The sequence below is a fragment of the Zootoca vivipara genome, chromosome 2 (genome assembly GCF_965207765.1).
Source record: "Zootoca vivipara chromosome 2, rZooViv2.hap1.1, whole genome shotgun sequence".
Lineage (NCBI taxonomy): Eukaryota > Metazoa > Chordata > Lepidosauria > Squamata > Lacertidae > Zootoca > Zootoca vivipara.
In genome coordinates, this window is record NC_142584.1 from 33,515,933 (window position 1) to 33,543,869 (window position 27,937).

General features: G+C 42.5%; 1 protein-coding gene across 1 annotated transcript; it reads left to right on the plus strand.

The window, feature by feature from the left end:
- The first annotated feature begins 2,651 nt into the window (after nucleotides 1–2,651).
- Nucleotides 2,652–24,854, plus strand: MFSD11 (major facilitator superfamily domain containing 11). Its single transcript, XM_035104568.3, has 14 exons — nucleotides 2,652–2,857; nucleotides 3,017–3,189; nucleotides 4,987–5,042; nucleotides 6,761–6,868; nucleotides 7,894–7,973; nucleotides 10,608–10,704; nucleotides 13,228–13,286; nucleotides 14,234–14,378; nucleotides 15,672–15,712; nucleotides 16,516–16,581; nucleotides 17,992–18,117; nucleotides 20,109–20,283; nucleotides 20,856–20,991; nucleotides 21,965–24,854. Exons 2-14 carry the CDS (start codon nucleotides 3,094–3,096, stop codon nucleotides 22,127–22,129), a joined length of 1,350 nt encoding a protein of 449 aa, XP_034960459.1. The 5' UTR covers nucleotides 2,652–2,857; nucleotides 3,017–3,093; the 3' UTR covers nucleotides 22,130–24,854.
- The last annotated feature ends 3,083 nt before the right edge of the window (nucleotides 24,855–27,937 follow it).

Consider the following 27,937-nt stretch of genomic DNA (forward strand, 5'->3'; position numbering starts at 1 on the left):
CCACGAGCAAATGAACGAGGTACCGCCCTTCCCCGAACACTTAAGCGCCACAAAATGGCCGCCGGTGACCCGGAAGGAAACAGCGAGACCACCCTCCCCCCTCCTCCGAGAGCTGGGCCGATTCAAATTAAAAATCCGTTTTAGTTTTCCCAACCGAAAAAGTCACGGAAACGCGCTGGCGGCGCAACTGGGCCGTCAAGGGAGATAAACTTAATTACTGTACAGGGTTTTGGACGCTCAGGCGCCGTTAGGTTTGAAACCCCGGAAGAGATTACACACATATATTATACCTATCATACATAAATGTCTGTTCCTGAGGGCTATGCAATGTTTTTAAATTTGATGAATCAAATATGAAATATGCTGTTTAAGATTCTGTTTATTACAAGTTGCGCGGGTTTGGGTTTTTTTACGCGTTCAAATAGCGCTTGTAGAAAAAGAGGAAGTATTGGATTCAAAATGGCGAAGGGAGAGCGGAAACTGATCTTTAGGGAGCGCGTGCGCGAAATCTATAGTACGCACGTAGCGTGCACGAGAGCCTTGGACGGTTTAAGGATGTGAGGCGGAGCGATGATGTCCTTCCTGCCGCAGTGAAGAGGCGCGAACTAAGGTTGAGGGCGTGACTACCTTATGCCCCGCCCATTGCTATTAGCGCCGTGTTAGGGGGAGGGGGAGATGTTGATAGGAGCCGTGCTGCGTTGGTGTGATGTGGTGGTGGAATCAGAAAACAATAGCCCGGCAGCGTCTTTTATGAGAAGCAATCAAGACACCATAAAGCAAGCTTTTTGCTAAGGGGACTGCAGATTACAGTACAACTGGTAAAATAAATAGTACAACTGGCAAAAATAAAAGTTTGGCATTTAAAAAAACAATCCATATTATGGAAGCATAGAACCTATGCTACTGTATTTTGTTCTATGGAGTTTTATAGCCATTATTGCAACCTAACCTACCAAATTGTGTTCTGTACAAAAGTATTACACTGAAGTAAACAGATTTAAAGGTAAAGGGACTCCTGAACATTAGGTCCAGTCGTGACTGACTGGGGTTGCGGCGCTCATCTCATGTTACTGTCCGAGGGAGCCGGCATACAGCTTCCAGGTCGTGTGGCCAGCATGACAAAGCCGCTTCTGGCGAACCAGAGCAACACACGGAAACGCTGTTTACCTTCCCGCTGGAGCAGTACCTACTTATCTACTTGCACTTTGACGTGTTTTCGAACTGCTAGGTTGGCAGGAGCTGGGACTTAAAGACATGTTAATTAGTAGTGCTCCCAAACGGAATATCTTTTTCTTGGGGCAATGCACTAGTGAGTTGACAAGGCACCCCTTTTTGGTTCGGCTACGAACAAAAATAGTGTTTGGCTACTGATATAAGCAAAAATCTGCCCTTATGGGGTTCTCCATCGGTCGGAGAATATAACAGAGGCCAACCAGAGAATTTTGAGAAGCAAAGCCTTTATTTTTACTGTTGCAACAGGGTCCTTCCCCTCAAGCAGGAGAACAAGGAAGGAACCCCAAACAAAGGTGTCCTGCCCTTAAATAGAAATTTAAAATTGGTTTCAGCCCACCCCCCAGAAGCATCACCCATATGTCACAGAAGGGGTGTAGCCCAAGACCGCCCTCCCTAGATTCATCATAGGTACATCATGAAAGGGGAGGTCTGGTGGCAGTAATCTGAACATCCTGGACCTTGGACCCTGCCCCCTGCCCCCAAAACCTAATCAACAAAAAAAGGAGATATTTACATTTCCCTGTTTCCCAGCCAAGTTAATCACACCTGTCTAGCACTCAGGTATCAGGATGCCTGAGACAATGAGAAGGTTTTCCCCACCCCCTTCTTCCTTGCAGAGGAACACCTGGTCAGAGAGAGTCAAAATGGTGTCAGTCAGGCCTGTCTTCCTGTGCTGCTTCAGACATGTGCCTGTACATTCATGTACATGTTTATGAACAATTATTATATATATATATATATATATATATATATATATATATATATATATATATATATATATAAAACCTTAAAATTTACAACAGTGAAATGTTTAGCTGACAAAATTCTGAAATATTAGAGGTCGTCACTCTGATTTATGAAATGATGGTAGAAGCATCTAAAAACAATGCCTCCCAGCCATTTTATGCACCAGCAATATCTTGCCCACATTCCAAACATACCACTGACCCAGAATGTATCACCACCTAATTGTTGTGCTGCATTGTCACCAAAAAGCTGCATGGGGATTTGTAACGGTTAATTAAGAAAGTGGTTTCCCTGTGTGATATGGAAGAATAAAGTAATAGAAATTATTACTGTATTACAGTACATGTTATATCCGAGTACTTCACATTCTAGTACAGTATGGAGAAAGTACCTAAATTAAAACACTGACACACATAACTTGCATGCCCAATTTGAAGTAAATGATACAGTACTTAGATATCTAACCTCTTTTTACCACTCATTGAGATTATATAAATATATGAAGCAGAAATGTATGCTTTTTAAAGGGAGTTAACAATTCCTTATTAAATGTATCATTTAAACAACTAAGCAAGTCCTTTTCATGCTTGCCTTTTCTGGGTTGACTAAGACTGTTCAGAACTGCATTTCCCAGAATTCATCAGGGCTTTCTTCCTTTTGGTCAGCTGACCTGACTTCTATACTGCTCTTTAGTTCCTGTCCAGCTTGAACGGAATGCTCTCTCTGCAGGAGTTCCCTTTGTCACCACGTGATTTAAAGTCTTTTGGCCAAAAACTGACTCAGAAGATATGATGAGGAACTAAAATGTCAAAGAAGATCAGCTGGGGCAGAATGCTTCATTTTTTGGGAGAGCCTGCTGTTGTTCACTGTGTGAAAGGTAGTATTTTAATTCCTGTTGCTTGGAGTTTTTTCTTTGCTATTATTCTGCTTAGCTACGGTTGTATATGATTTCCCTTCGTTTGTCAGAATATATCTGTCAACGCCACAGTCAGTTTTTAAATATATGCTTATTGTGGTATTTGTGTTGTCTTGACAGATTTTTTTCAAAAAGAAGCTTAAAGGGTAGCGACCCTGCCCTAACTTTAGCCGGAAAGCTTTTTGAGGAAACACAAAATGAATCCCGAGACAAAAAAACTGTTGAACATCATTGTCCTAGGAACAGCCTTTATGTTTATGTTCACTGCTTTCCAAACATGTGGAAATGTTGCGGTAAGTGAATATACGAGCCTACCCCTTCCTACCTTCCCCTGAGTGCATCCCTTTCCTTTCTTCATGGTGCTTCAGTCTGAATGGTTATACTGTATTGTTTTGGGGCTTCAAGCACATGTAATGAGATAACTCTTGTTTTGTTTCTTCTAATCTCTAGATTTAGAAATATTTCTGAAGCTATCTGCTGCTTTTAGTGATACTGTAGTAAAATGCTAACACAGAAAATGATTAGGGTTGGAATCCTAACCTCATTGCCTGCAAGGATAGTAGATCTCAACGAGCTTCCAATTGAAAAAGCATGCGATTCCCCACACTGCTCTGTGTAGCATTCAGATGATCTTTCAGAATGTAATGCTTGAGGCATAATCATCTTTACTCTGTCTCTCTGTGTGTTTGTGTCTGTGTGAATGCAAGGCAGAATAATAACCAATTCTATAGCCTTGCCAGGACTGATATATACCCCCCCCAATATTCCAGGAGCATGCCAAAGGTACATGCCAGGAGCGTCCCAGAGGCTTGAGATTCATCCCAACATTCCTCTCCAAACCCCACTGGGGAGGAGCCGTGTCAGTGGCCTTTTTAGTGGGAACGAGGGGAAAGGTTCTGGGGGTGGATGCCCCCCTCTGAGGATGGACCTCTCTCTTTGGCCAAGGAAAGGAAGATCTGCAAATTCCTATGGCCCTGGGACACCCTCCCATGGACTATAGCAGGCATCCCCAAACTTCGGCCCTCCAGATGTTTTGGACTACAATTCCCATCTTCCCTGACCACTGGTTCTGTTAGCTAGGGATCATGGGGGGTGTAGGCCAAAACATCTGGAGGGCCACAGTTTGGGGATGCCTGGACTATAGGATTGTATTCTTAACTGCCAGCAATTGCACATCTCTTTTATAGAGAGAAACCCATGCCTCTTTTATCATCCCTGACCATTAGCTATGCTGAGGTTAATGGGAGAAGGATTCTAACAACATTAGGAGGTTACCATGTTGCCCATCCCTTTGTGCAAAATTCCTTTTTTTTAATCACTCCACCTCGCCCCAATCCCATGCGTGAGGTTTCCTAGGGATAAGGGGTAGAATTCAATGTAGTGCTAATGAAGCATACATACACACAACATGGTCCAGTCTCACAACAAGACACCTCCTCATGTGCCCTCCAAACCAGTTCTGGCCTTTCATCCAACACTCCAGAGCAGGCATGTGGGGGGAGGGTGGTGGGAATTCCTGTTGTGCAATAAGATCTTATTCCATGCATGCAACACCAATCCTGTCCTCAATAAGCAGGAGTGTGAGAGAAAGGCTTGTTATTCCCTTCCTAGTTCGCTGTGGATGATACGTAATCAAGGACACTTCCCACTCACCAGTTAGATGTTCCATTGCAATCTTATTAGTGTTACCTGTTCAAATGTAGGTTTCAGAACATCTGTTTGTTAAAGTAATGTGTAGTTTTGCTTTCAGGAGAAGGGAAGAGAAAAACTCAGGGAGCTCAGAAAACCAATGTGCAAAACTCTTAATTTACTCAGGCTATCGACTTTCCTTTGCATCCTTGCTTTCTGTGTTGCAACATTAGTGATTATGAAAACCTGTGTTTACGTGTTGAATGAGTCATTGCCTTTATCAATGAAATGAGTATTACAATAGCAACTACCTAATTCAAGGAGTTGCTTTGAAGTTTAGTGTTTTAATTGCTGTTAATCTGTAGTTTGATTTCTAGTTCTGTTAGGCATCTCAAGTATTTATCGTTTAAAAAAATCTTTAGATACCATATTTTAATTTTTTAAAAATTCTTTCCGTACAGCAAACCGTTATCACAAATTTAAATCACACTGATTTCCATGGCAGTGGCTATACAAGGTACTCTTCACTGATACTTTTCTCTTTTTGTTGCTTTTGAGTCACACTGGGTGCTGGGTTCAGACATAATGGAAAACAGTCATTCTCCCTATCAATACCCTGAGTTCCTCCTCTTTGTTTGGAGGTCCCAAACAGAGTTTCAGAGCTAGGCATTTCAAGCTAAACAGCTAATGCAATGTGTCAGAAGGCTAGTCCCCATCTGTAAAGCAGTGAAAAAAGTGCATGAAGAAGACTAGACTTGCACCGAAGTGTCAAAAAATAGAAACCCCTCCATTTTGTCCCCTTATGTGCATGCCTCTCTTGCGGAGGAAGGGGTTTGTGAGAGAAGGCAAGCGTAACTCGATCTTTTCCCTATGCATTTCACTGACGGAGCTATGTAAATAAATTGGTGATACCCTGCAAAGCAAACTCTGCTCATTACACAGACGTTATTTGTCTCTTCCAAAGTTGAAAGTCCTTAACAAAGAAGGTGTTATAAACATCCAGAAAAAGTAAGGATTAGCCTATGGATAAGAAGTTACAATGTGCTGACAGCATTTCAGCTTAAGATACAAATGATACAGTCCTAGTTATTTTCATCTTGCAGTGTGAGGTAATTGCTAAAATACAGTAACTCTAACTTATGTAAAAATGCATATATCGGCTTGTTTTAAACATATTCTGCTTCCATAATTGAGCTCTCCCAATGTGGGTTAAACCACAGAGCCTAGGGCTTGTCGATCAGAAGGTCGGCGGTTCAAATCCCTACTATGGGGTGAGCTCCTGTTGCTGGGTCCCTGCTCCTGCCAACCTAGCAGTTCGAAAGCACATCAAAGTGCAAGTAGATAAATAGGTACCGCTCCAGCGGGAAGGTAAACAGCGTTTCTGTGCGCTGCTCTGGTTCTCCAGAGGCGGCTTAGTCATGCTGCCCACATGTTCTGGAAGCTGTACGCCGGCTCCCTTGGCCAGTAAAGCGAGATGAGCGCCGCAACCCCAGAGTCGTCCGCGACTGGACCTAATGGTCAGGGGTTGCTTTACCTTTTACCGGTACCTTTATGGAAGGGAAGAACAATGAAAATGGCTAAAAGGGCAAATAATAATTGGCATCCTTTGACAACTAATGGCTAAATCAGATTTGTCATTGGATATGTGTGAATACAACTTTCTACATGTCCTGTTTTGTTTTGTGTTGTTTTTGTAAAGGGACCTAAAAATTGATTGGATTGGACCTGATTCCTTTTGATCTGCTATTAACCAAGGATTCCCCTCCTTTTGTGTTGTGAGGTCGAACTCCTGCCTCCCACATGACTGCTTTTATCAAAAATGAAAAGATGTCGTGTTTGGCTTAGTCCTGAGCAGATTTCCTATTACATTGCAAATCTATGAAGGCATAGAGTCTTCGTGACATTAATTAATAGATACAGTTGAGGAAGGCAAATAATGGCTAAACTGGACATTACATAACTGAGCAAACTAAACCTTCTGATGTATATTCTGCTCCAGTTCACACTACTGTAAATACATTACTTATGGTAAATGAGCCACCATAGCTACTAGAGGGCCATCTACCCATCTACCCATGTACTATCAGAAACCAAAGTGGCACATTGGTTGCCATATATGAAATAAGTTGGCATTATTTTCATCTCTCCTACCCCACTATTAAAACATTTAAAAATTCTGAAATGACATTGAACGGTATCCTAATATTTATTAATAATTAGTGTTACTTTCCGCAGCATGGCTGTTATTTATGGGGTGTTTTCGGCATCCAATCTTATCTCGCCTTCGGTGGTTGCCATCATAGGACCGCAATTGTCCATGTTTGTTAGCGGTATCTTTTACAGGTAAGTCCTTGGTGTTTCCTTCTGGCTGCCTACCTTTTATTCATCTACCGTATTTTCGTTCCATAAGACACACTTCTTCCTCCTAAAAAGTAAGAGGAAATGTCTGTGTGTCTTATGGACCAAATGCATGGTCCCTGGAGCCGAATTGCTCAGGGGCGAAAAGCAGATCGTGTTTTTTTTTTTAAAAGAAAGAGCTAAAGGCCAACAAGAGGGAAAGAGAACCTGCTCAGCAGCTGATTGCAAGAGATCGGGAGGGAGATAAGAGAAGCTAGCTCCCTTCCAGGCCCCATCCCTTTGCTCAGGCCTCCATTGTTGTGTTTCCCCAGCAACATGTGACTGGCTGATTAGATTATCTGTCTGGAAACTGTAGAAATGGCTTCCTTTCCTTTCCTTTCCTTTCCTTTCCTTTCCTAAAGAAGCTGCAGAACTGTGAGTTGAACTCCATCAAAACAGGATTCCCCCCCCCTTTGCAAAAAAGCTGCACAACTGTGAGCTGATCCAAAAAACCCAGGGCTTTCCCCATTCCTCCTTTAAAAATTAGGTGCATCTTTTGGTCAGGTGCGTCTTATGGAGCAAAAAATATGGTACCTTTGAAAGGCTTATTGTGCTCATGTGCAGCATCAGCAGGTGAAGAACTGAGGAACATGGGATAGTGGTTAGTGTGCTGGCTTTGGACACAGGATGTACAAGTTAAAATCCCTGTGCAACCTTGAATCTCGCTTGGGAGCCCTGATCAAGTCATCTTCTCACAGCTTAAATCGACCTCTCGGGATTGCTGTGAGGCTAATATTTTAAACTCAGCTTCTTGAGCGGGGTACTGTGTAAGAAAATAGTGGTTGTTAGATTGCATCATTGAAACAGCATGTCATGATGTGCTTTAGTGATATGTAAAACTTTCAAATATATTGAGCTGTAGTATTTTTTGCAGTTTGAGTAAGAAATTGATATAAAATACCAATATAAAGTATTGCAGTTGTGGCACCAGCCATTTTAAAACTGAATCCCATATGTTGCCATCTTTTCAGCATATATATTGCCGTTTTTATCCAGCCTTCTACTTGGAGCTTCTACACAGCGTCTGTTTTCCTTGGAATAGCAGCTGCTGGTAAGCCTTTTCCTACCATGCCTTGATTCTTGCGGAACTTTAAAGCATAGTTTAGTGCTAAGTTGGTGAGGCTTCATGAGCCCAAGCAAAGCATTTGGCTTGCGTACTTCTCCCTCCCCTCTCGCACACAGTTTGTGAGTTTTGCTTTCAAATAATCTTGGCCAACTGTTAGCAGTGAATCGGGGATTCTGGCTTAAAATAAACAGTGGTTTGCTAAACAACCCAACTTCATAACCTATGGTTGGAAGTTGGTTTGTATCAAAACTGACCAGAGCTTGTTTTATTTCAGGGTCCTGGGTTTGTGTGCAATGTTTAGCCAAGATTTTTTAAAACTGAAGCTAAGTTTGGCAGAACTCCTCCTGACTGTGCAGGAGAGATGAGGTAGGAGCATGCAAGCCCAGCAGATCACTCGGGCTCTGGGAGGCTCGCCTGTGTAGCACTAAACTATGGTTTTAACGGAATGTGTGAATGAGGCCTTTCTGTATGCTGTTCCCAACTTTGTATCGGAAAGATCTAGGAATGTTTAGGTTGGACTTGGGGTCTTGGTAGGATCTTGAGATCGAGGCCAAGATGCCCAGAGCATATAGGCACATAATGTGCCCTTTGGAACTGTTGGTTTTTTTCAGCTTCCCCATCTTCCAAATGACAACTTTGCTTTTTAAACTCCTTTCAGTTTAAAAAGAGGTGTGCCATGTAGCATGAGGATATCCTGTTTGAGATGACGAAGTCCAAAGCTCCTTCAGACATGCAGAAGAACTACATGTGGTCTTTGCATCCAAACTTTAGCGTTTCTATTTTTAAAAAGCTCTTTAGCATCCCCACTTTTCTAGTAAAGATAGTTGTTGTTTTTAAATAGGTTTTATTAATTTATTTCTTTAAAAACATAGACACACAACATATATACATACATTTGATTTTCTTCTCTCTCATAACATTTTACAAAAACGGAAATAGAAAAGGAAAGAGTTAAAGTAAAGGAAGAAAAAAGATAAAGAAAGAGGAAAAAAATACTATTAAATAAATAAATAAATGTAAACAGAAATCCAGAATTGTGCGATAAAATAAGGTTAATATATGGATTACAGAGAGAAAAATTGGAAGTCATCACAAAGAAGATGTTAATGGTTTTTTATTGGCTTTTTTTGTATACAGATTGTCGGGGTGTTTTGTTTTTTCTTTAGTAATGATAGTTGTAAAGAAACATTAGAGAACTTTTATACCTGCTAGTTTGGAGCTGGAAGAAGAATGAATGAATTCAAAGTTGAATGTAAAAGATCCCCAATATTATTCTGTTAGCAAATCTATTGATTTCTTAAGCTCAGCCTTTAAAAATGAAATGAAGTGGTCCATGGTTTTGAAGTTTGTGATTATTGATGTTCCAACTTAGTAGGAATCTTAAAAGCCAAGTGAGATGTTATATTAAATGTGTCACGTGTTATCTGTTTCTTTTTGAATTGCTAACAGCCAGTGTGTGTGGATTTTTATTTTTTTTAACAGTTGCATCAGGGGAAGAAAGGGCTAAACCCCCTCTCCTTGGCACCATGGTTTCAACGAGTTCTCTGTGCCTCCGTTTATGAATTAAGATGCAAAAGGCACAAGAACAAGTGACATGGCTAGTTTGGCTTTAAGCACGCGACAGTACGTTTGTTGCATTTTTGCAGCTCAAGCTGAGAATTATCAAGTTGGTATATCTTGAAAACGAAATATTTACACAAAGCATACACTCAGGCATGAATATGGTTTGTGTGAAAGGTTCCCACAGGAATTATTATTATTATTATTATTCCCTTAGGCTGCAAACCTAACACATTATCTAGAAAGCAAGCCCAGTTGAATTTAGAGAGATTTACTTAGGATCACCTTGTTCAAAGTAGTTAGCATTATAATTAACTTGTGGTTTTTTTTTTGGCTGTGTCATTTGGAGACGCCCTAAAGTGGTACTCAAAGTCCAGATTAGAACTATGACCGTAGTTGAAGTGGCATCCACTCTGAAAGTCATACCTTATGGATCTTAAAAAGTACACATGGTTCAGATTTGTTGCTGCCAGCAGCCTGTGATAAATCAGAAACTAACCCTTAGTGCTGCAGAGGCTGGCTGCGTTGCCAGCAAGGGGAGAAATGCCTAGAATACATTCTAGTAATGTTTTATGTTATTTGGTATATATTAATTGTTGATGCTTGCAAGTGTGTAATTATTTTCACATTTTGAAGCTGGGTGATAAATGTTGTTTCACACATGGCAACAAATTCTATTTGGTATTTGAGATTTGTTGATGCTTGCAAATGTGTCATTATTTTCACATTTTGAAGATGGGGGATAAGTGTTGTTTCATCACATGGCAACAAACTCAGCAAGGAGCTGCTGCCAATTCCAGCCTTGTAGTATATGAAGTATGATATTTGTGTTTCAGACAGAACTTTGTTACATTCACACTTGACATTTTTATTAGTACTGTACACTTAAAAACATCTTAGGTATAGTCCTAAAAATCTGTGAAGTACCCCAAATAGGCATTTTAAAAATACTTACATGAACTAACTATCCTGGGCACTCAAACTCAGACACACATAAAATGTCAGCAAATCCTAAATAATTTTCTTTCCTTGTTTACCTTTGAATGATTTAAATTTCAGTACTGTGGACTGCTCAGGGAAACTGTCTGACAATAAATTCCAACGAAAACACCATTGGCAGAAACAGTGGCATCTTCTGGGCATTACTACAATCCAGGTAGGAAACAAAATTAGCACCTTTACTTATATCTTACCCAATAAGATCTTGACCTCTCCCTAGTTGTTGTTGTTGTTGTTGTTGGTAAAAAGCCAATAAAAGGTTTGTCTGTCTATCTACCTGGCACTTGTTAGCTTTTTTGACATGAGGGTGACGCTTTTCTTTAGAGAATGCTGCGCTTGTGTCATTTAACACCAAATGTCTAGTTTTATGAATTCTGTCTCTTCTGAAATATCCATAGTTAATTGGAACAAAACATTGCAGTTCAGTAGCAATTCTGTGCTCACTCATTTTCTTCCAAGAAAACATTGGATAGGATTGGGTTGAATAACAGCTTCCAGGCAATTCTGTGTTCCAAAAGGCTTATTTAGAAATGGCCTTCTATATTGGAAGGAGTGCTTTGGTCTAAGGCTGTTCTGAGTCAGCATCACTTCTGTGTCATGGGAAATGATCTGCCTTGTTCCTGCAGGCTAGCACTAAGAATTTCCCATGAACTTAGCTAGTGCCCTGGAATCTTAAGGGAAGTAGTCAGAAATTCAGGGAAGGCTGCAGAGGATGCTGTCTAGCTTATGTGACCAGTCTTTTATATAAGCTTTATTCCAGCCTTCCGTCACACTAACCCACAAAACTGTTCACCTGCTGTCATGTTCAAACATGCATATGGTTGTCACTTGTCTCTAAAAGAGGAAAATAACCAATTTCCTTCCAGTTCATGCGAGCTCCCTTGTCTGGTTGACTGGAAGGCAATTCCTATTCATTTTTTAGACAACCTGCTTCATCTGGGAGGCACCAGTGGCAGAGGAAGAGGAGTGCGGGGGGTGTACACCACCCCTGGCAGCGCGATCCCAGTGGGTTGGCCCCCCCCCCCATGCTGGGCGCCACACCTCTGCAGGCGGTGTGGCATGCCCCCAGGACGCACGCCACGCCCCTGCGGGCGGCGCGTCATGCCCCTGGGACGCGTGCCAGCCCCGCCCCCGCCTGCTCTCTGCCCCCCCCCCCCGTGCCAGAGCATGAAGCTCCGCCACTAGGAGGCATGCTGGCTTTGAAAGAAATTATTCTCATTCTTATATGTTGTCCATCTGACTGGGTTGTCCCAGCCACTCTGGGTGGCTTCTACCAAAATACAGAAACACAGTAAAACATCAAACATTAAAACCTTCCCTATACAGGGTTGCCTTCAGATGTCTTCCAACAGTCTTAGAGTTGTTTATCTGTTTGACATCTGAAGGGAGGGCATTCCACAGGGCGAGTACCACTGTCAAGAAGGCCCTCTGCCTGGTTCTCTGTAACTTCACTTCTTGCAGTGAGGGAATCGGTAGAAGGCCCTTGGAGCTGGACCTCCGTGTCTGGGTTGGGTGATGGGGGTGGAGATGCTCCCTGTTTGCTTTTTAATGAGCAGACCTCTGATTTAAATTTGTCCAACAAATGTCAAGAACTCTTTAGAAGTGCGAGTTGATATAGCGGCTAGTGGGGATTTGAATCCCCACCAGGAGGAAGTTAAAGAGTCACAGTGCCAACACTGAGAAGGTCCTGTCTATCACATGTCCCTGCCTGATTTTGTGTAGGAGTGGCACAGGAAGCAGAGGCTGTGACGTCAGTCAAGTTCCTGTGTGAGTGGGCAGTTGCCAAGGTAACCGGTCCCTAAGTTGCCTTAGATATAATTAATTAGATATCCGCAGCTTTATTTTTTAATTAATTAATTAATTAAAAACATTTACAAACTGCTTAACATTTAAAAAAATCTCCCAAGTGGTGTACAATATAAAACATTAATACAAAAACGCCCTATAAAACAGCTATAAAAGGATATAAGAATAAGTAAAACAGGAATTCAGGGAATATAAACATAGAAAACAGGGCCCAATTTCATGAGTCAGGGAAAGCCTGGTCAGAAAGGTAAAGTTTTCACAAGATGTCTGAAGAAACCAATGCTTGCTGATTCCTATATGGCAGAGTTTAGAGGTTTCGCCGCCCAGAGTGGCGGGGGAGACCCGGCCAGATGGGTGGGGTATAAATAATAAATTATTATTATAGTTTAAACTTAGTCCAGAAACTCTGGACTCTGGAATTAACTCTGAGATCTGGTGGTGGTGGTGGTGGTAGAAAATGAAGAAAGAAGAGCAACTATATAAGCAGATCCGGACAAAATCCATTCTTCTTTTGGATCAGTTTTTGTGATGTAGATGTATATCACCATTGTTGGAAGCAACTTGTTGGGTTCTTTATCCAGCCAAGAAGTATTCTTGCTTTAACTTCATTACACTTTTTGTGTGGGTGTAGCAGGAGAACAAAGAGACCAAGCTCTTTGTTATCTTATGTTGTCCAGATATGTTCAACTATGCCTGGAAATCCAACATAATTTAACTTTTTACAAGGAAATCCTTGGGCTTGTTTCAGGTTCGCTAGGATTTGCAGTCTTCTCTTCTGACAGTGTAAAGGAAATTGCAGTCTACATTTCCCCCCCCCTTCTTTTGCGATTCAAGTACCTTGCTTAACCAATTATGTGCTTTCTTTTTTTCACAGTTTGTTTTTTGGAAATCTATATATATACTTTGCCTGGCAAGGGAAAATTCATATATCAGGTTGGTCTTTTTAATATATCCTTCTTCTTTTTTTAAAGATAAGCAGGTTGTGAATGAAATAATAAGGGGAAATTGCTGTGTTGATGAGGGGACAAACAGAAATAAAAAAAGCAGTGGAGATAGCCACAGCTTATTTTAAATAGTGCTTTAAAAGTCCTTGGAGGCTATTTTTAACTTCATGTGTAGCAGCATAATTGTAAACACTACAGTGTTTCCCTTCTGTTTGCTGTATTTTGGTTCCATGTGTACAGCTGGCTCGTATTCCCATCTATGTCTTCAAACTGTGATCCTCGCCGAAACAAATCTACTTTGACATATATCTGGGTGTTGCTTAGCTTCCTCTTTTATTGACCTTGCCTTGACCCAATTTTTGGTTCTTACCAAGTGCATTGCAGGCGGTTGGATGAGATGACCCTTTGGGTCCCTTCCAACTCTACAGTTTTGTGATTCTATGATTCCATGTCTCAGTGTTTATCATTCAAACCTCAAAAAAGCACTGTCATCCTTGAACTTCCCTCCTACATTATTCCCCTTGCTCTGGCTCCCAGATTCTGCAACTGAGCTCATGGCAGTTTTCACAAGCTTCAATAAAGTTTTGCATTTATTTTGTCTGTGAATCAGATGTGATATATTAGCTAGAATTCACAGTTGATTTTGAAATCGAATAAGGTTCAGAATTAAAACACGCTACTGGCATGTGGTTCCCAGAAAGTTACTCAGAGGGAACTGGCCCTTAGGTTGAAAAAGGTTCCCCACTTCTATTGTATAGGTAACTTTGGATATAGAACTTGAGTTTCATTGATAGAGAACTTGACTAGTATATGGGAGAGTACACCTTATTTTATATGCTGTATTTAATCACAACACAGAAATGTCCTAGGTATAGAATGAATGGATATGCTATTGCTGGTTTATGAAGTTGACGCACACTTCTTTTTCTTTCCCAGAAAACGACCGTAGGACCGTCTTCATTGCTCTGACAGTGATTAGTCTTGTGGGGACTGTTCTGTTTTTTCTCATTAGGACCCCAGAAGAATCAAATTCAGAGGAAGAAGAAGCTGATGCCTCTACTGACAACCTCATAGAACGCACGTAGGTCTTTATGGCGATACGACTCCCAAATCCGTATGCTTAGCCATTTCTACTCCTCTGTGAATAAGATAGATGACTAATTTGTATTATGAAGGATGGTTATGCACACTATTTTCCCATTAATCAATTTGTTTTGGGGGGGAGTAGAAGAGTTTGTGGGAAATACTCCATTTAGTTCTTCCTAATGCGACACTAATCCAGGCTGAAGTGTGTGGCTAAAGTAAGAATTAAGTCCTTCTGATACTTTAGGAGTTGCCATAGAATGCAGTAGTCATGCATCTGGGCAGCAGAAATTAACTTGGGCTTGGGTAGAGACAATAAACAACGTAATGTCCAGCCATAACATAATATCAGTAAAATACAACAGTTCAGAGGCAGCTGGCTGGCTGGGGTGCAGCTGCTACACAAGCTTCTTGGCAGGTGGGTTTGCTGTTGCGTAGTGGGAGGTAGAGACGGAGTGGTGGGGAGGTCAGCAGAGTGCACATGCGCCAGCAGAGCCAACCTGGCACACCTGCCAGTGTGTTTGCACTGCACTGACCTCCCTGCCACATTACGCTTCTCCTGTTATAAGCAACCGTGACTCCTCCGCCAGGAAGCTAGTGGAGTGGTTTCGCCCCAGCCGGCAAGCTTATTCTGAAATATGGTTAATAATCATAAGCAATACATAATAAGTAGTTCGTTTCTGAACGGGTTATTTCCCATATTGGTACTGTCAGGGGGACTCCCTACAGGGAGCCTCCTCCCATCATCCTGACCAGCACTTCGCCCAGCGACAGTGCTAGCAGCGGGTCAGGGGGAAGCAGAATGGAGGAGGGAAGGCTCAGCGAGGCACCAGAGCCCCTGCACCACTCTGACCAACAAGGGAAGGAGGGACGGCTCAGGGAGGCGTTGGAGCCCAGGCACCGCCCCAGCCAGCAAGGGGAAGAAGGGGCACCGCTCCGTCCGGCGCCCGAATTGAGGTGCACGCCCAAACGCAGGGCTAAGGGGTGGCGTTTCGGGGTGCCCGGGTTATTATGCTGGCCCTGAAGCAGACGGGCGCCATTGCCAGATTCTGAGAGTGACTAGGAGGCCATGTTTTCTGCTATCTCTGCACTGTAAATAGTATGCACAATAAAACCTTTAAAGACACAACGGACTGGAGTGTCTTTACTCGGGAGTAGCCGCAACAACTCCCGGACAGGTACGGTAAAATTTCTAATGGCATTGTCATGTAAAGATTAATAATCATGACAACTTAAATTCACCATTTGTAAATTTATTTTCTCATTTTAAATAAACGTTTGTTTTAACCAGGTCTGGCCAAAGCAACATGACAAGGGCCGTCGATGCATTTAGTAAGTAAAATCCCATGGAAGTATTAGATTTTCCAGCATGCCAAGCCATAGTCATGCATGGATGCCTCACGTTAAAAACTCACCTCCAGGTGTTTCTTTTTTTAAATAAAAAGGACAGGCAATATGCATTATTTTCCTGTGTTGTATGATCATCTCTTCTTACCACCCAGACACCAATGCTTTGCATCACCCAGGACCACAGTTAAGCATCATTGTCTGAGATTCTTACCCCTAGGGAGGAAAAGATGCTTTTAATTCCCCGTGCTAGGGGTTCCTTGAAAGTTTCATCCTCCTTGGAGCATGGTGGCTGTTCTCTTAAGGGAGCAGTGGATGTGTTCTCTGTGGGGTAAGGGGAATTGAAAGATGGTTTGCCTAATATTAGCATCAGGATTACTACATTCGCTGTAATGTGGGTTGCTTCAGATATGAAGTAGGCAGGAAGGTAGGCTCTTAAGGTGTCTTCTCCTGCCTAGGAAGCTGCCTTCTTCTGACCATTGATCCATCTAGCTCAGTATTTTCCACCCCCACCTGGAGACCCCTACCTGGATTGAACCTGGGGCTTTCTGTATACAAGCAGCTGCTCTACCAGTGAGCAATGGTCTAGGCTTACAAAGCTGGAATCTATAAGCCTATAGTTCTGTGTTCCTGTATGCAACTGTGAATATTAATTCAGAAGTCGTTATTGTGATTGTGGGAGGGGATAATATAGTTCAGCCCATTCCACCTCCCCCCACTTTAATTCAGCATCCGGCGAGGATTCTCATGGTGTGCATTCATGTATTTTAATTGTGGCTTCTTTGCAGAAAGATCCATCAAGCTGTGTGTCACAAAAGAGATTCTGCTGCTTAGCATCACAACGGCCTATACAGGTAACTAACTGGATAAGGATAGAATCACTAGCCTCAGGAATTTGCATGGGACTTGTGCACAGTACCTTTTCTTTGGCCCAGACTGACTGTCTTACTGCTCAGCAGTCCTATCCCAAATCCATTGCTTTTGGCTGCATCATGCAAATCCCCCCAAGTGCTTTTCTTTTCATGGTATCTCCCAAAGCATTTGTTAGTCTGAGTTTCTGCTCTCATTCTGAGCCTGTGGGAGAACCATGCACAGAGCTGGGGATTTCTTTTAAAGATTTTTCTGCATCCAAAAAAAGACAATCTGCTCTTTCTAATGAACTGCCGCCCATATTGCTGGCTGGAGCTACTTCGGACAAAAGCCTTGGCTGCTTGGATGATTCCCTTGTACACATCTGCAGATGCTTTTTGGATTGTGGTCCTTGCCCTGCATTAAGACACTCCATTCCAGCATCTTCAGTTTTCTCTTCCATCATATTTTCCTCTCCCTCTCTCCCCCCACAGCAACTTTCAGTGCTCCTCTTCCTATATCTTCCCTTTGGTAGCCGAATACAGTACTTGTGTTGCAGATTGCCACCTGGTGGTTGCAGCTGAGAGTATCTGTACCTTTCATAGCCTGCAGTCATTCCCCCCACCTCCGCCCAATTTTTTGGGCTTTAAAGTGAAAGTGGAGATTTTCAGAATTTTGCTTTTATTTCAGTCCCATTTTTTGCGGACTTTAGTTGTCCCGACCACCACATTTTTATATTCTTGCTTTAAACTTGGAGGCCTATCTCCGGTTCCTTCACCAAGTTGTGTTTTTGGGGAGTTTGCCTGCAGTTCCATGGGTCGGTGGAAGTATTGGCCCATAGCAGGCTCTCAGTGGGTCATATGCCTCATTTACTTCACTTGGTTAAGATTTTTTTGTTATTTAATTTACGTTCTACTTTTCCTCAAAAGAAATCCAGGCATGTGGTACATATGATCCTTTTAACCATCATTATATAGAACCAGACAGCTCTGAAGTAAGATGTTTCATGACTACTTCTTGGGAGTTGTTAGTAAAGCTAACACTTAGTGTTCCATAGGTGCCTTGGTTGTTGTAGCTGAATCCTGCACAAACATTCTTAAAATTTAATATCTGCGCCAATGGTATTTGAAATACCTTGGTGGTTTATATGGTTGGATCCTACGCAGGCATTTTTCCTACCAGCTGCTTCCTCCAGATAATCAAAGTACTGTATGCAATGCCACCGCTGGTCAGCTTGACTTGCATTGCATAAATACAGTTATGAAAAGTTCTCCTAAAAGACCAGTGTATCATTCAGTCTACTGATATCTTTTGGCAGCTCCATGTTGCAATTCTATCTTAAACTGTAGACTTTAATAAAGCTCTAACAAGGAACTTTCTCCTTTCGTGTTTGTAATATTGCTGTTTCTTTCTAGGTCTGGAGTTAACGTTCTTCTCTGGAGTGTATGGGACCTGTATAGGTGCGGTAAATAAATTTGGTACTGAAGAAAAAAGTCTAATTGGACTCTCTGGTATTTTTATTGGTATTGGAGAAATATTAGGTGAGTCATAGGAACAAAGGGAATTCCTTTGTGCAGGTTAGGCCTTTGGTTCATCTAGCTCAGTATTGTTGACATAGAGCAGGCATCCCCAAACTTCGGCCCTCCAGATGTTTTGGACTACAATTCCCATCATCCCTGACCACTGGTCCTGTTAGCTAGGGATCATGGGAGTTGTAGGCCAAAACATCTGGAGGGCCACAGTTTGGCGATGCCTGACATAGAGACTCATAGCAAATCTCCAGGGTTTCAGACAGACATCTGAAAAGGTGCTGGGGATTGAATCTGGGCCCTCCTGCATGCAAGGCAGATGCCTTACCATTGCCCTATGGCTTCTCCCCAAACTGGATTTGAAAAGCAGGAAATAAATTTTGCCTACAGTTGTATAATACATATTCAATCATGCCTTGGTTTAAGTACACTTCGGTTTGAGTACTTTCAGTTTAAGTACTCTGCGGACCCGTATGGAATGGATTAATCCACTTTCCATTACTTTCAATGTGAAAGTTCATTTCAGGTTAAGTACGCTTCAGGTTAAGTACAGACTTCCGGAACCAATTGTGTACTTAAACCGAGGTACCACTGTACAGCTCAAAACAAGACAACAAATAAATTAATAATGATGATGATGACATTGATATACCACATATGCCAAAATGGCTTCTATGTGGTTAAGTGAGACCGACCTGTTTTAAATGCTTATGAAGTGCATTAATATGAACAGCTACAACAGTTTGTTTAATCCTCAGGAGCTAAGACTATCCACACCAGTTTAATGCATCAGGAAGTTAAAAGGTTTTTTTATATAAAAAAAGGTAAAGGAGCCCTGGACAGTAAAGTCCAGTCAAAGGCAACTATGGGGTTGTGGCGCTCATCTCGCTTTCAGGCCGAGGTAGCCTGCGCTTGTCCACAGACAGTTTTTCGGGTCATGCGGCCAGCATGACTAAACTGCTTCTGTCGCAACGGGAGACTGTGATGGAAGCCAGAGTGCATGGAAATGCCGTTTACCTTCCCGCCGCAGCAGTGCCTATTTATCTAACTGCACTGGCATGCTTTTGAACTGCTAGGTTGGCAGATCAGGAAGTTAATACTTATTTATAGTGGTGATGGAGTAGCAGCAGTGTTTTGCTGATTTTAGACTATGCAAACTCTGGAGTATAGGACTTCTGACAGCCAAGGCAAGCAGCTGTTGGGTATAAAAAGCAGATTGCATTTTTGGCCGTTGGAGCCACTGCAGATAGCAATGTTTGTGACATAATTAGTCCTAGTTCTCAGAAATAGCAGTAAATCATTGAAGTGCATACCTTCAGATACAGACTTACATGAGTGAATATGTTTCTGTGAAAGAGAGAAAAACAATCCTTGGCATAACAGACTAGGTTCCAGGGAGAAGGATACAAGCTTTGTCCTTTTCCTGACATGCTAGCGTTCTCTTTACAGGGATGTTTATTTAACCGTATGGAGGAGCATGTGAGCTCCGACCCTCTTGAGGTCTCAGGTGATACAGTGGTGACACAGTTTGCCTCCTGATTTGCTCCTGTGAGAGGCCAGGTCACGGTTTCCACTTGTGGATCAGGTAGTGGTGCCATGTGGGGGAGAGAGGATGGAGCGTTAGCTCGACACTTTGCCATAGTCAATCATCTGGTGGGGGTTTGCTTCTCCCCCCCCCCCAACAGTGTTGCCTGCTTTCTAGTATGTTGGACTGTGGGTAGAGCCACCACCACAAGACATAACGCCCAGGAAGGAAGTTGCCTCTGCTGGATTTTCCGGAATCCGTCCTTCACTCAGCCTCCCAAGCCAGAGAACACACAATTTAGCAGGATCCTCTCATCCTTTAGCGAGGCTTTTTAGCGGGGTGGGATGCTGCTGAGCAGAGTAGGGGGTCAAATAAGTCCATTTCCACCAGTCCCTTCCATGACATACGAGAGAAGTGATTTAACCCTCCACCCCACCCTGTTTTCTTACTCGCAACAATGATGCGTTCTCTATTACAGGTGGAGGAATCTTTGGCCTTCTGAGCAAAAACAGTCGTTTTGGCAGGAACCCAGTGGTGATGTTAGGCATTGTGGTCCATTTTGCAGCCTTCTATTTGATTTTCTACAACATGCCAAACGATGCCCCCATCGCCTCCATCCATGGCACAGACAGCATAGCATTCATGGAACCAAGGTAACGAGTTACTTTACTTCCTTCTCATGAGCAGGCAGATCCAGTTTACACAGGGTGCTAAGCCAAACCATGGCTTAATACGAACAGGCAAACATGTTGGTTACAGGACCAAAGATAATGGCTGGGGTGCTCCTCCTTCCCTTTCTGGGGCCAAGGCATGATTTGCCTTACTGTGATGGCCAAACTTAGGCTCATGGTTTGTCTTGCTCCAGACAAACCATGAACTGTAAACGTAAGATTTGCTCTTGGTTTACCACTCATGGGGAAGACAAACCATAAGCCCAGGTTTGGATGGAATGCTAAGTCAAAGAATATTTAAAACATTAAATAATACAGGCAAAGTGCCTTTGACATATTTAATTGCAACGCAGAAATGCCCGAAATGAGAATTCTCAAAATGAAGCAGCTCTTTGGTAACAATCTGGACCTTGCCAATTTTTTCTCCATTATTTCTCAGTAAACTTAGACAAAAATAATATGAATGGTAGGGTTGTACCTAATTTTTCATTCGTAGTTGTGTATATTTTTTATTAGTTACAGTGTGGTTAATGTTGGCATCTCTTTATTTTCAGCAAAGAACTGGCAATTTTCTGCAGCTTCTTACTGGGTCTAGGTGACAGCTGTTTCAACACTCAACTCCTCAGTATTTTGGGATTCCTATATTCAGAAGACAGTGCACCTGCCTTTGCAGTCTTTAAATTCATCCAGGTATTATTGGTTGCCAAATGTCAGAGCCAGACATTATATAATCAGTAGTCTACTGAAATACTACAGTAGTTTATTCATTATGCAAACAAAGAGCTTTGTGTAAAATTGGAAGGAATTTGAAAGTCATCTACTTTTGACAAGGACACTGGGTAAGGCAAGAACATAGAAGCCTTTTCAGTAATGCAGGATGTTTGGTTAACCAAAATACATGCTACAGTCCTGTGTTTAAGCCCCAGTGAAGACACTGAAATTTAATTCTGTTTAAACATAAACATTTTTGTGATATAATATTTGTGTGTGATGAAACAATGGTTAATATAACAATTATTTTTAAAGAATAAATATTTGGAGTAGTCATAAGTGGAATACGTGCATTAGTAGGTGTGCTATATAGAAAATGCTACCTTCTATCTCAATGCAATAAATGATATTAATGGAACAATAGCATTCTGTATCAGTTTAAATTAATATAGCTAAGTGGATGAAGTGGAAAAGATAGAGGCAAAAACCGCCATGTTCCAACTCAATCTACAAGTCACTGTGATGGCTCAGTTGGTAGAGCATGAGACCCTTAATCTCTACATTGGGCAAAAGATTCCTGTATTGCAGGGGGTTGGACTAGATGACCTTTGTGGTCCCTTTCAACTCTACAATTCTAGGAATTTGGGAGTCTCTACTTTCCTGGATTTGGTGCAGTTGAGCCGTCTGTAGACGCAGCAAGGAATTTAGGAATTAGGAATGACCTTGGATCAGGAAGAGTCAAAGCTGATATGAAAGGCCATTTGATGCTAAGCTGTTCACTTTGAAATAGGCAGATTGTAGAAGAGCTAAGTAAGGCAGTTAATTAGAAAAACAACTTGGACTGGGGAATTTATGCTCTGGAAATCACAAAAAGTTGGAATGTTACTAAAGCTGAATGGCACTGAAGCCAAGATGAAATGTCACTAACGCCCTTCCTTGCTTCCCTTTTCAGTCTATCTGTGCCGCCATCGCGTACTTCTACAGCAACTACCTGCTTCTTCAGTGGCAGCTTCTGATTATGGCCGTGGTGGGGTTCTTTGGGACACTTTCCTTCTTCACCGTGGAGTGGGAGGCCCCAGCCTTTGTGGCCAAAAACACAGATTACAGCACCATTTGACGGAGGCGGTTTCAGCGGCCCGCAACAGTATTCACATGCAGAGACACAAGGACGTGCTCCTTGGAAAAGACTTGATAGCATCTTCTGTTATAGAACACAGGGAAGACTGAACTCCAAAGTTTAAAAAGCTTCCCCTCCCCTTATCAACTTGTTGTGATGGGTATTGCATACTACAATGTGGAAGAATAGCCTGGCCATTGGGGCAGCGAAGCCTCTTCTTAATTATTTCCACTTGCCAAGTGCCTGCATCTTATGCTTATGCCCACCTATTGTGGAGACCCTTTATTCTTTTTAATTTCATTCCTTTTTCATTTTTTACTTGACTGTCTCTGAAGCAAACAGTCTTTTCAGAACACCCCCTGCCCAAGTAGATGAGGATATTTTTTCACAAGATGGAAGGCCAGTTCACTTTGTGGATTTATACGGAAATCCATGGAGGGTTTCCAATGCTTTTAAAATAACCCCAGTTCCATTTTTCTCCAAATAACTCTAATGTTCTTACATTATAATGTGAATGAGCGTCAGTTTTTTAAAAGAGGAGCTATATATTATGGGATAATAGCATAAGGGAATGAAATGCATTGGCACAAGCTATTTTAGCTAATTTTAGCTGAGTCTCATCTGAGGTAAAAATGATTATGGTCCAGAACCCCCGTAGTCCCCATATTCCTGTGTGCTCTGAGACTATTTATATTATATTTTCTCAGGATCAAGTTTATAATGATATTTGCTGCTTTGAAACTGTGTAGGAAATGCACTCCAGAGACTCCCAAATACTTTACCATAGTGATCCCACAAATATTCAAATACCCTGGTGTTCTGCATGGCTTGCAGCAGGCATAAAATTTCTCAGCTGCACAGGTAGGGACCTGATTACGGAAAGTGCTGTGCTGGATTCTAGCCTCATTCTTTTACTTTACTGGCAACATCATTTGGGGAAATTTGCCACCACAGACTTTTAATATGTTTTTTTTAATGCTTGCTTGGAAGAATAAGATCTCATGACTTTAGCATTGTCAGGATCCCAGGGAGGAACAGTGCTCTCCTGTGCATGTTTACTCAGAAGTAGGGCTTACGCCCCAGTAACTATGTTCATAGCTGCCAAGTTATCCCTTTTTTAAAGGGATTTTCCATTATGCTGAATAGGCTTCCTCGCAAGAAAAGGGAAAACTTGGCAGCTATGACTATGTTACAGATTGCAGCCTTAAAATGTAAATGTAGGGAAAAGTAGTGTGAAAACCATATGTGACAATCATGGTGTCTGTGTACAGATAGTGTCTGCATATACACAACTAGAGACATTGAATTGCATACAGTGATACCTCGGTTTACAAACACAATTGGTTCCGGAAGTCTGTACTTAACCTGAAGCGTACTTAACCTGAAGCGAACTTTCCCATTGAAAGTAATGGAAAGTGGATTAATCCGTTCCAGATGGGTCTGCGGAGTACTTAAACTGAAAATACTCAAACTGAGGTGTACTTAAACCGAGGTATGACTGTACTCTGTGCTTAAAGGGACAAGTGGAAAAATGCAGTACACTAAGCCCACAACGTATGCACATTTGACATTCAGTTTTACGTGCTTGGCAATTTTTTTTTTAAAGGGGTATCCAGGAAAAAATACTTTGGCAATTCCACTTGCATTGCACACAATGGGTATTGACTACGGTATATGCAATTTTGACATTAGGCATGATACCTGGAACAAACCCCCGATGTAAATTGTGGGCTTACTTGGCTGGCATCCTCGAGTTCATTGTCGGGAATTTGGTGAGATTACTATTGAATAAACTACTTGGGGGTTAATCACATTTTCCAAGGGAATAATTTTCCAAGAGCATTGCTGAGAGTAAAGAGCTTATTGTTTGGGGCAATGGGTGAGGAATCAAAAGGATAATTCTAGTACTATGAACTTCTCAATGCAAAGCCTTGTTGAACTTGATTAGTTAATTTTAGTGGGGCTTGTGTAGATGTGCACAGTGAATTGTATTCAGAAATTTTCAAATAGTTGCTGCAAGGTAACCCCATTGGATAGTACCTAGTGTTGCATGACCAGGAGTTTGCTCATGCAATGGCGGAATCTCATGCCGGAGGAAAACAATATCCTTTCCCTCTGTATGGGGCGCTTCTCCCCTCACACTGGAGTCCTGGATGATGCAGTCTGCAGAGTTTGGTGGACATCCTCTGGGTAGGCTTGTCAGAGGGTAGAGAGGCTGCAGGGGGAGGAAAGGAAGCTTGTGCTATCTGAGCTTCTTCAAACTGTTGGTCTGACCCAGAAGTGGAGGCTAAGGATGTCAAGGGACAAATGCCAAATGAAGCAAAAGGATTCCAGAAATAGGGCATTGGTCCCATCAGCCATTGTCTGTCTCGGAGGGGAGAGACACAGCTGCCCACATGCAGAACCTGGCACATCTTTTAAAAAAATCTCATTTGAGAAGAGACATCACCACCACCACCAAAGGTAATTAGTTAGGGCAATTAGATGTTGCTGGCATAAATTTTGCAATACACATGCCTTGCTGCCCCAGATTATTTCCATTCATGAAATGATTTTGTGATCAGCCATTCTAGTTTATTGTCATACTTTTGTTATTTTTTTAAAAAAAATGATGACTCAAAGTATTCTCATTTTTATGGCACCAGTTTTGAGAGTATTGAGAATAGCTCCTTGTTTCATTTCTTTCTGTGATTACATCATCTGAATAAAAGTGAACTTCAACCAATACCTATATTTTGCAAATGTGCTTAGTGATTTTTGAGTTACTTGCGTGGCGTGGATTATCTGCAAAATTCCTTGCTTTTTCTTTATGGTAGAACAATTGCGTCTTGTCTTACGGAAATAATTCATGACAGCCATGGTGGATGTCCCTCTTTCCTGATAATGGTGAAGAGGGTCCTTACCTTAGAATTCTTGCAAGCCATTTTATAACAATTGATACTGTTCAGTGGGTTAGTAAGAGCAAGCCATGACTGCAATCCTATATACACTTGGGAATACTTTTGCATAGGTTTCTGATTATATATATCTAAAGCACACAATGTCTTTTTCTTAACCCCCCCCCACAATTTTAAAGATTCTTATTTGTAATAATTTCAGTCTAATTATTTTTATTTAAAAGATTGCTACCATTCAACAAAATTGTAAGGACAGCGTTCAAAGATAATCTTTTTTAAAAACAACAACAACCACCACAATCAAAAGACAACACGGTAGAAGGAAAGTGGATAAAACCAACAGTAAGCCAGTTCATGAACAGTGGTACCTTGGTTCTTGAATGTAATCCATTCTGGAAGTCCGTTCTACTTCCGAAACATTTGAAAACCAAGGCGTGGCTTCTGATTGGCGCAGGCGCCCCAGAAACAGTAGCTGATAGCCACACTGGACATTTGGCTTCTGAAAAACATTCGAAAACTGGAACACTTCTGCTTTTTCAGCAATCGGGAGTTGAAATGTTCACGTACCAAGAGGTTCAGGAACCAAGGTTCCACTGTATTTTTGCTGGAATGTGTTAACCTGACACTGGAAAGAGATATCAGTTGGTGCTAGTCCTTAGGGAGAGCATTCCATGAACAGGGTGTCACAATTAAGGTCCTCTCCCTGGTCCCCATCCACTTAGAGCAGGGGTTGGCAAAAATTTTTTAGCCGCGGACCGGTCCACTGTCCCTTGGACCTTGTGGCGGGCTGGAGAAGTGGCATGGGGAGGGGGAGATGGAAGAAGAGGCATGGGGGGGGGGCAAGTAGTCGTCACCCCCCTGCCCCAGCCACTGCGCGTACCTGCTGCCACCGGCGCTGCTGCTTCTCGTGGGTACAGGGTGGCGGCGGGAGGAAGAGGCCGAGCAGCGTGGGGACGTCTCTGCCAATCAAGTGCCACTGAGGTAAACCAGGCGCGGCGTTTGATTGGCAGAGCTGCCGCCGCTCAGCCTCTTCCTCATGTCGCCAAGATGACTTTGGCTCCACGCTGCTGGGCAGCCGCTGATCACACTCAGCCTCCACCTGCCCATTGGCCAGGGCCTCACACACCTTTGCAGGTGATTGGCCACAACCTTTGCTCGCACTTTTAACAGGAGGGAGAAAGGAGGCGCCGCCGCAGTGTGTGAGGGGAAATGGCACAGAAAAAAAAATGTTGGCGCAATTTTTTTTTAACAGAATCCCCATGGCCCATCTGCAGATCTGATCCTGAAGGCAATTGGGTTAGATCGGGCCCACGGGCCGTAGTTTGCCAACCCCTGACTTAGAGGAAAGAAAGGAAGTTTGCATTATTTGCTTTATAGACAGAGAGTAGCTGATGGGACATGAAGAAGGCTAATATATAAATGGCTAAACTAACGATGGGAAATGCTACAAGCATAGAAGAATCTAACATGCAAGTTTGAAAAATGCCCCCCCTATAGGTCCCTAATACTTCTGTTACTACCTAGGTTGGTGATGTGGAAAGCAGACATTATGGCTGGGAGCTGCTCTGGCAGAACAGCAATGTGCGCTCTACCGTCTCCTAAGGACCATCTTTGCACGGATGCCCCTCACTTTTCACTGCTGCTCCCCTGGGCCCTCCCCTGTCCTCTGCCACAAGCAGCTCATTGTAAAACAGCCCTTAGCAAAGGTAATAGTTGTGGCATTATGGAAATCAAAGCCATTTGCATGATTTCCTTCATGGCCCGAATCCATAGCTTCCAGCTGGCACCCGCAATCCTTCCTAAGAAGATGGATGTCTTTGAGCCAGGCCTGTCATTTGCTGAGGCAAACATGTACCGTGCAGTGCCTGCAAAGTGGGGTCTGGGGAAGCTGCCCGAAAATAAATGATGGGCGACAGCAACTTAGCGGAAACTTTGGAAGCAGGTGAGACCTGGGCATTGCTGTGCAGGCTGCAGCACACGATGGCAGAGTGATTTATTTGTGAGTTACGATTTTAAGGAGCAGCCAATCAGGCTGCAGGCAGAAGTCAATCCACAATATAATTGGCCCACAGGTGTAGCCCTGAAGTAGCCAATCACGCAAGGCCCATTGTGTAAATAATGTATATAAGCAGATGGTTTGGGGAAAAGAGCCATTCGTCTTCTCTTCTCCTCCTTGATGACTATGAGCTGAATAAAGAGCATGAAATTCACTCTTGACTCCGAGTATATTTCAGTACCGCTACAGCGGGAAGGTAAACGGCGTTTCCATGTGCTGCTCTGGTTTGCCAGAAGTGGCTTTGTCATGCTGGCCACATGACCTGGAAACTATACGCCGGCTCCCTCGGCCAATAATGCGAGATGAGCGCGCAACCCCAGAGTCGGTCACGACTGGACCTAATGGTCAGGGGTCCCTTTACCTTTACTGTTATCAAAGGCTGAGCACAGACAATAGGATTAAATATCCTATTTAACAACAACAACACACCGCCCATCACACTGGGTTGCCTCAGCCACTCTGGGCAGCTTCCAAAATATATTTAAAACATAACAAAACATTAAACATTAAAAAACTATACAGGGCTGCCTTCAGGTGTCTTCTAAAGATTGAATAGTTACTTATCTTCTTGGTTCAGGGTGTGTGTCACATAATTCCATACCCTCCAACATTTCTCTGATGAAAATAGGGACGTCCTAAGGAAAAGTGGGACATTCTAGGATCAAATCAGAAACCAGGATGGCTTCTGTAAATCTGGGACTGTCCCTGGAAAATAGGGACACTTGGAGGGACTGTGAGGGGTAAACTACAATGCCCAGAATTCTTTGATGGAAAGAATGTGCTTTAACGGCATAGTGTGTTCACAGCCCCTTGGCCATGTAAAAGAGAGCTATTATATGTCAATTGAGGCAGGAG

Coding starts and splice junctions, on each gene's coding strand:
- MFSD11 (XM_035104568.3), top strand. CDS start 3,094: ATGAATCCCGAGACAAAAAAACTGTTGAACATCATTGTCCTAGGAACA. Junction 5,043..6,760: donor CATGGCAGTGGCTATACAAG/GTACTCTTCACT, acceptor TACTTTCCGCAG/CATGGCTGTTATTTATGGGG. Junction 20,992..21,964: donor CAGTCTTTAAATTCATCCAG/GTATTATTGGTT, acceptor TTCCCTTTTCAG/TCTATCTGTGCCGCCATCGC.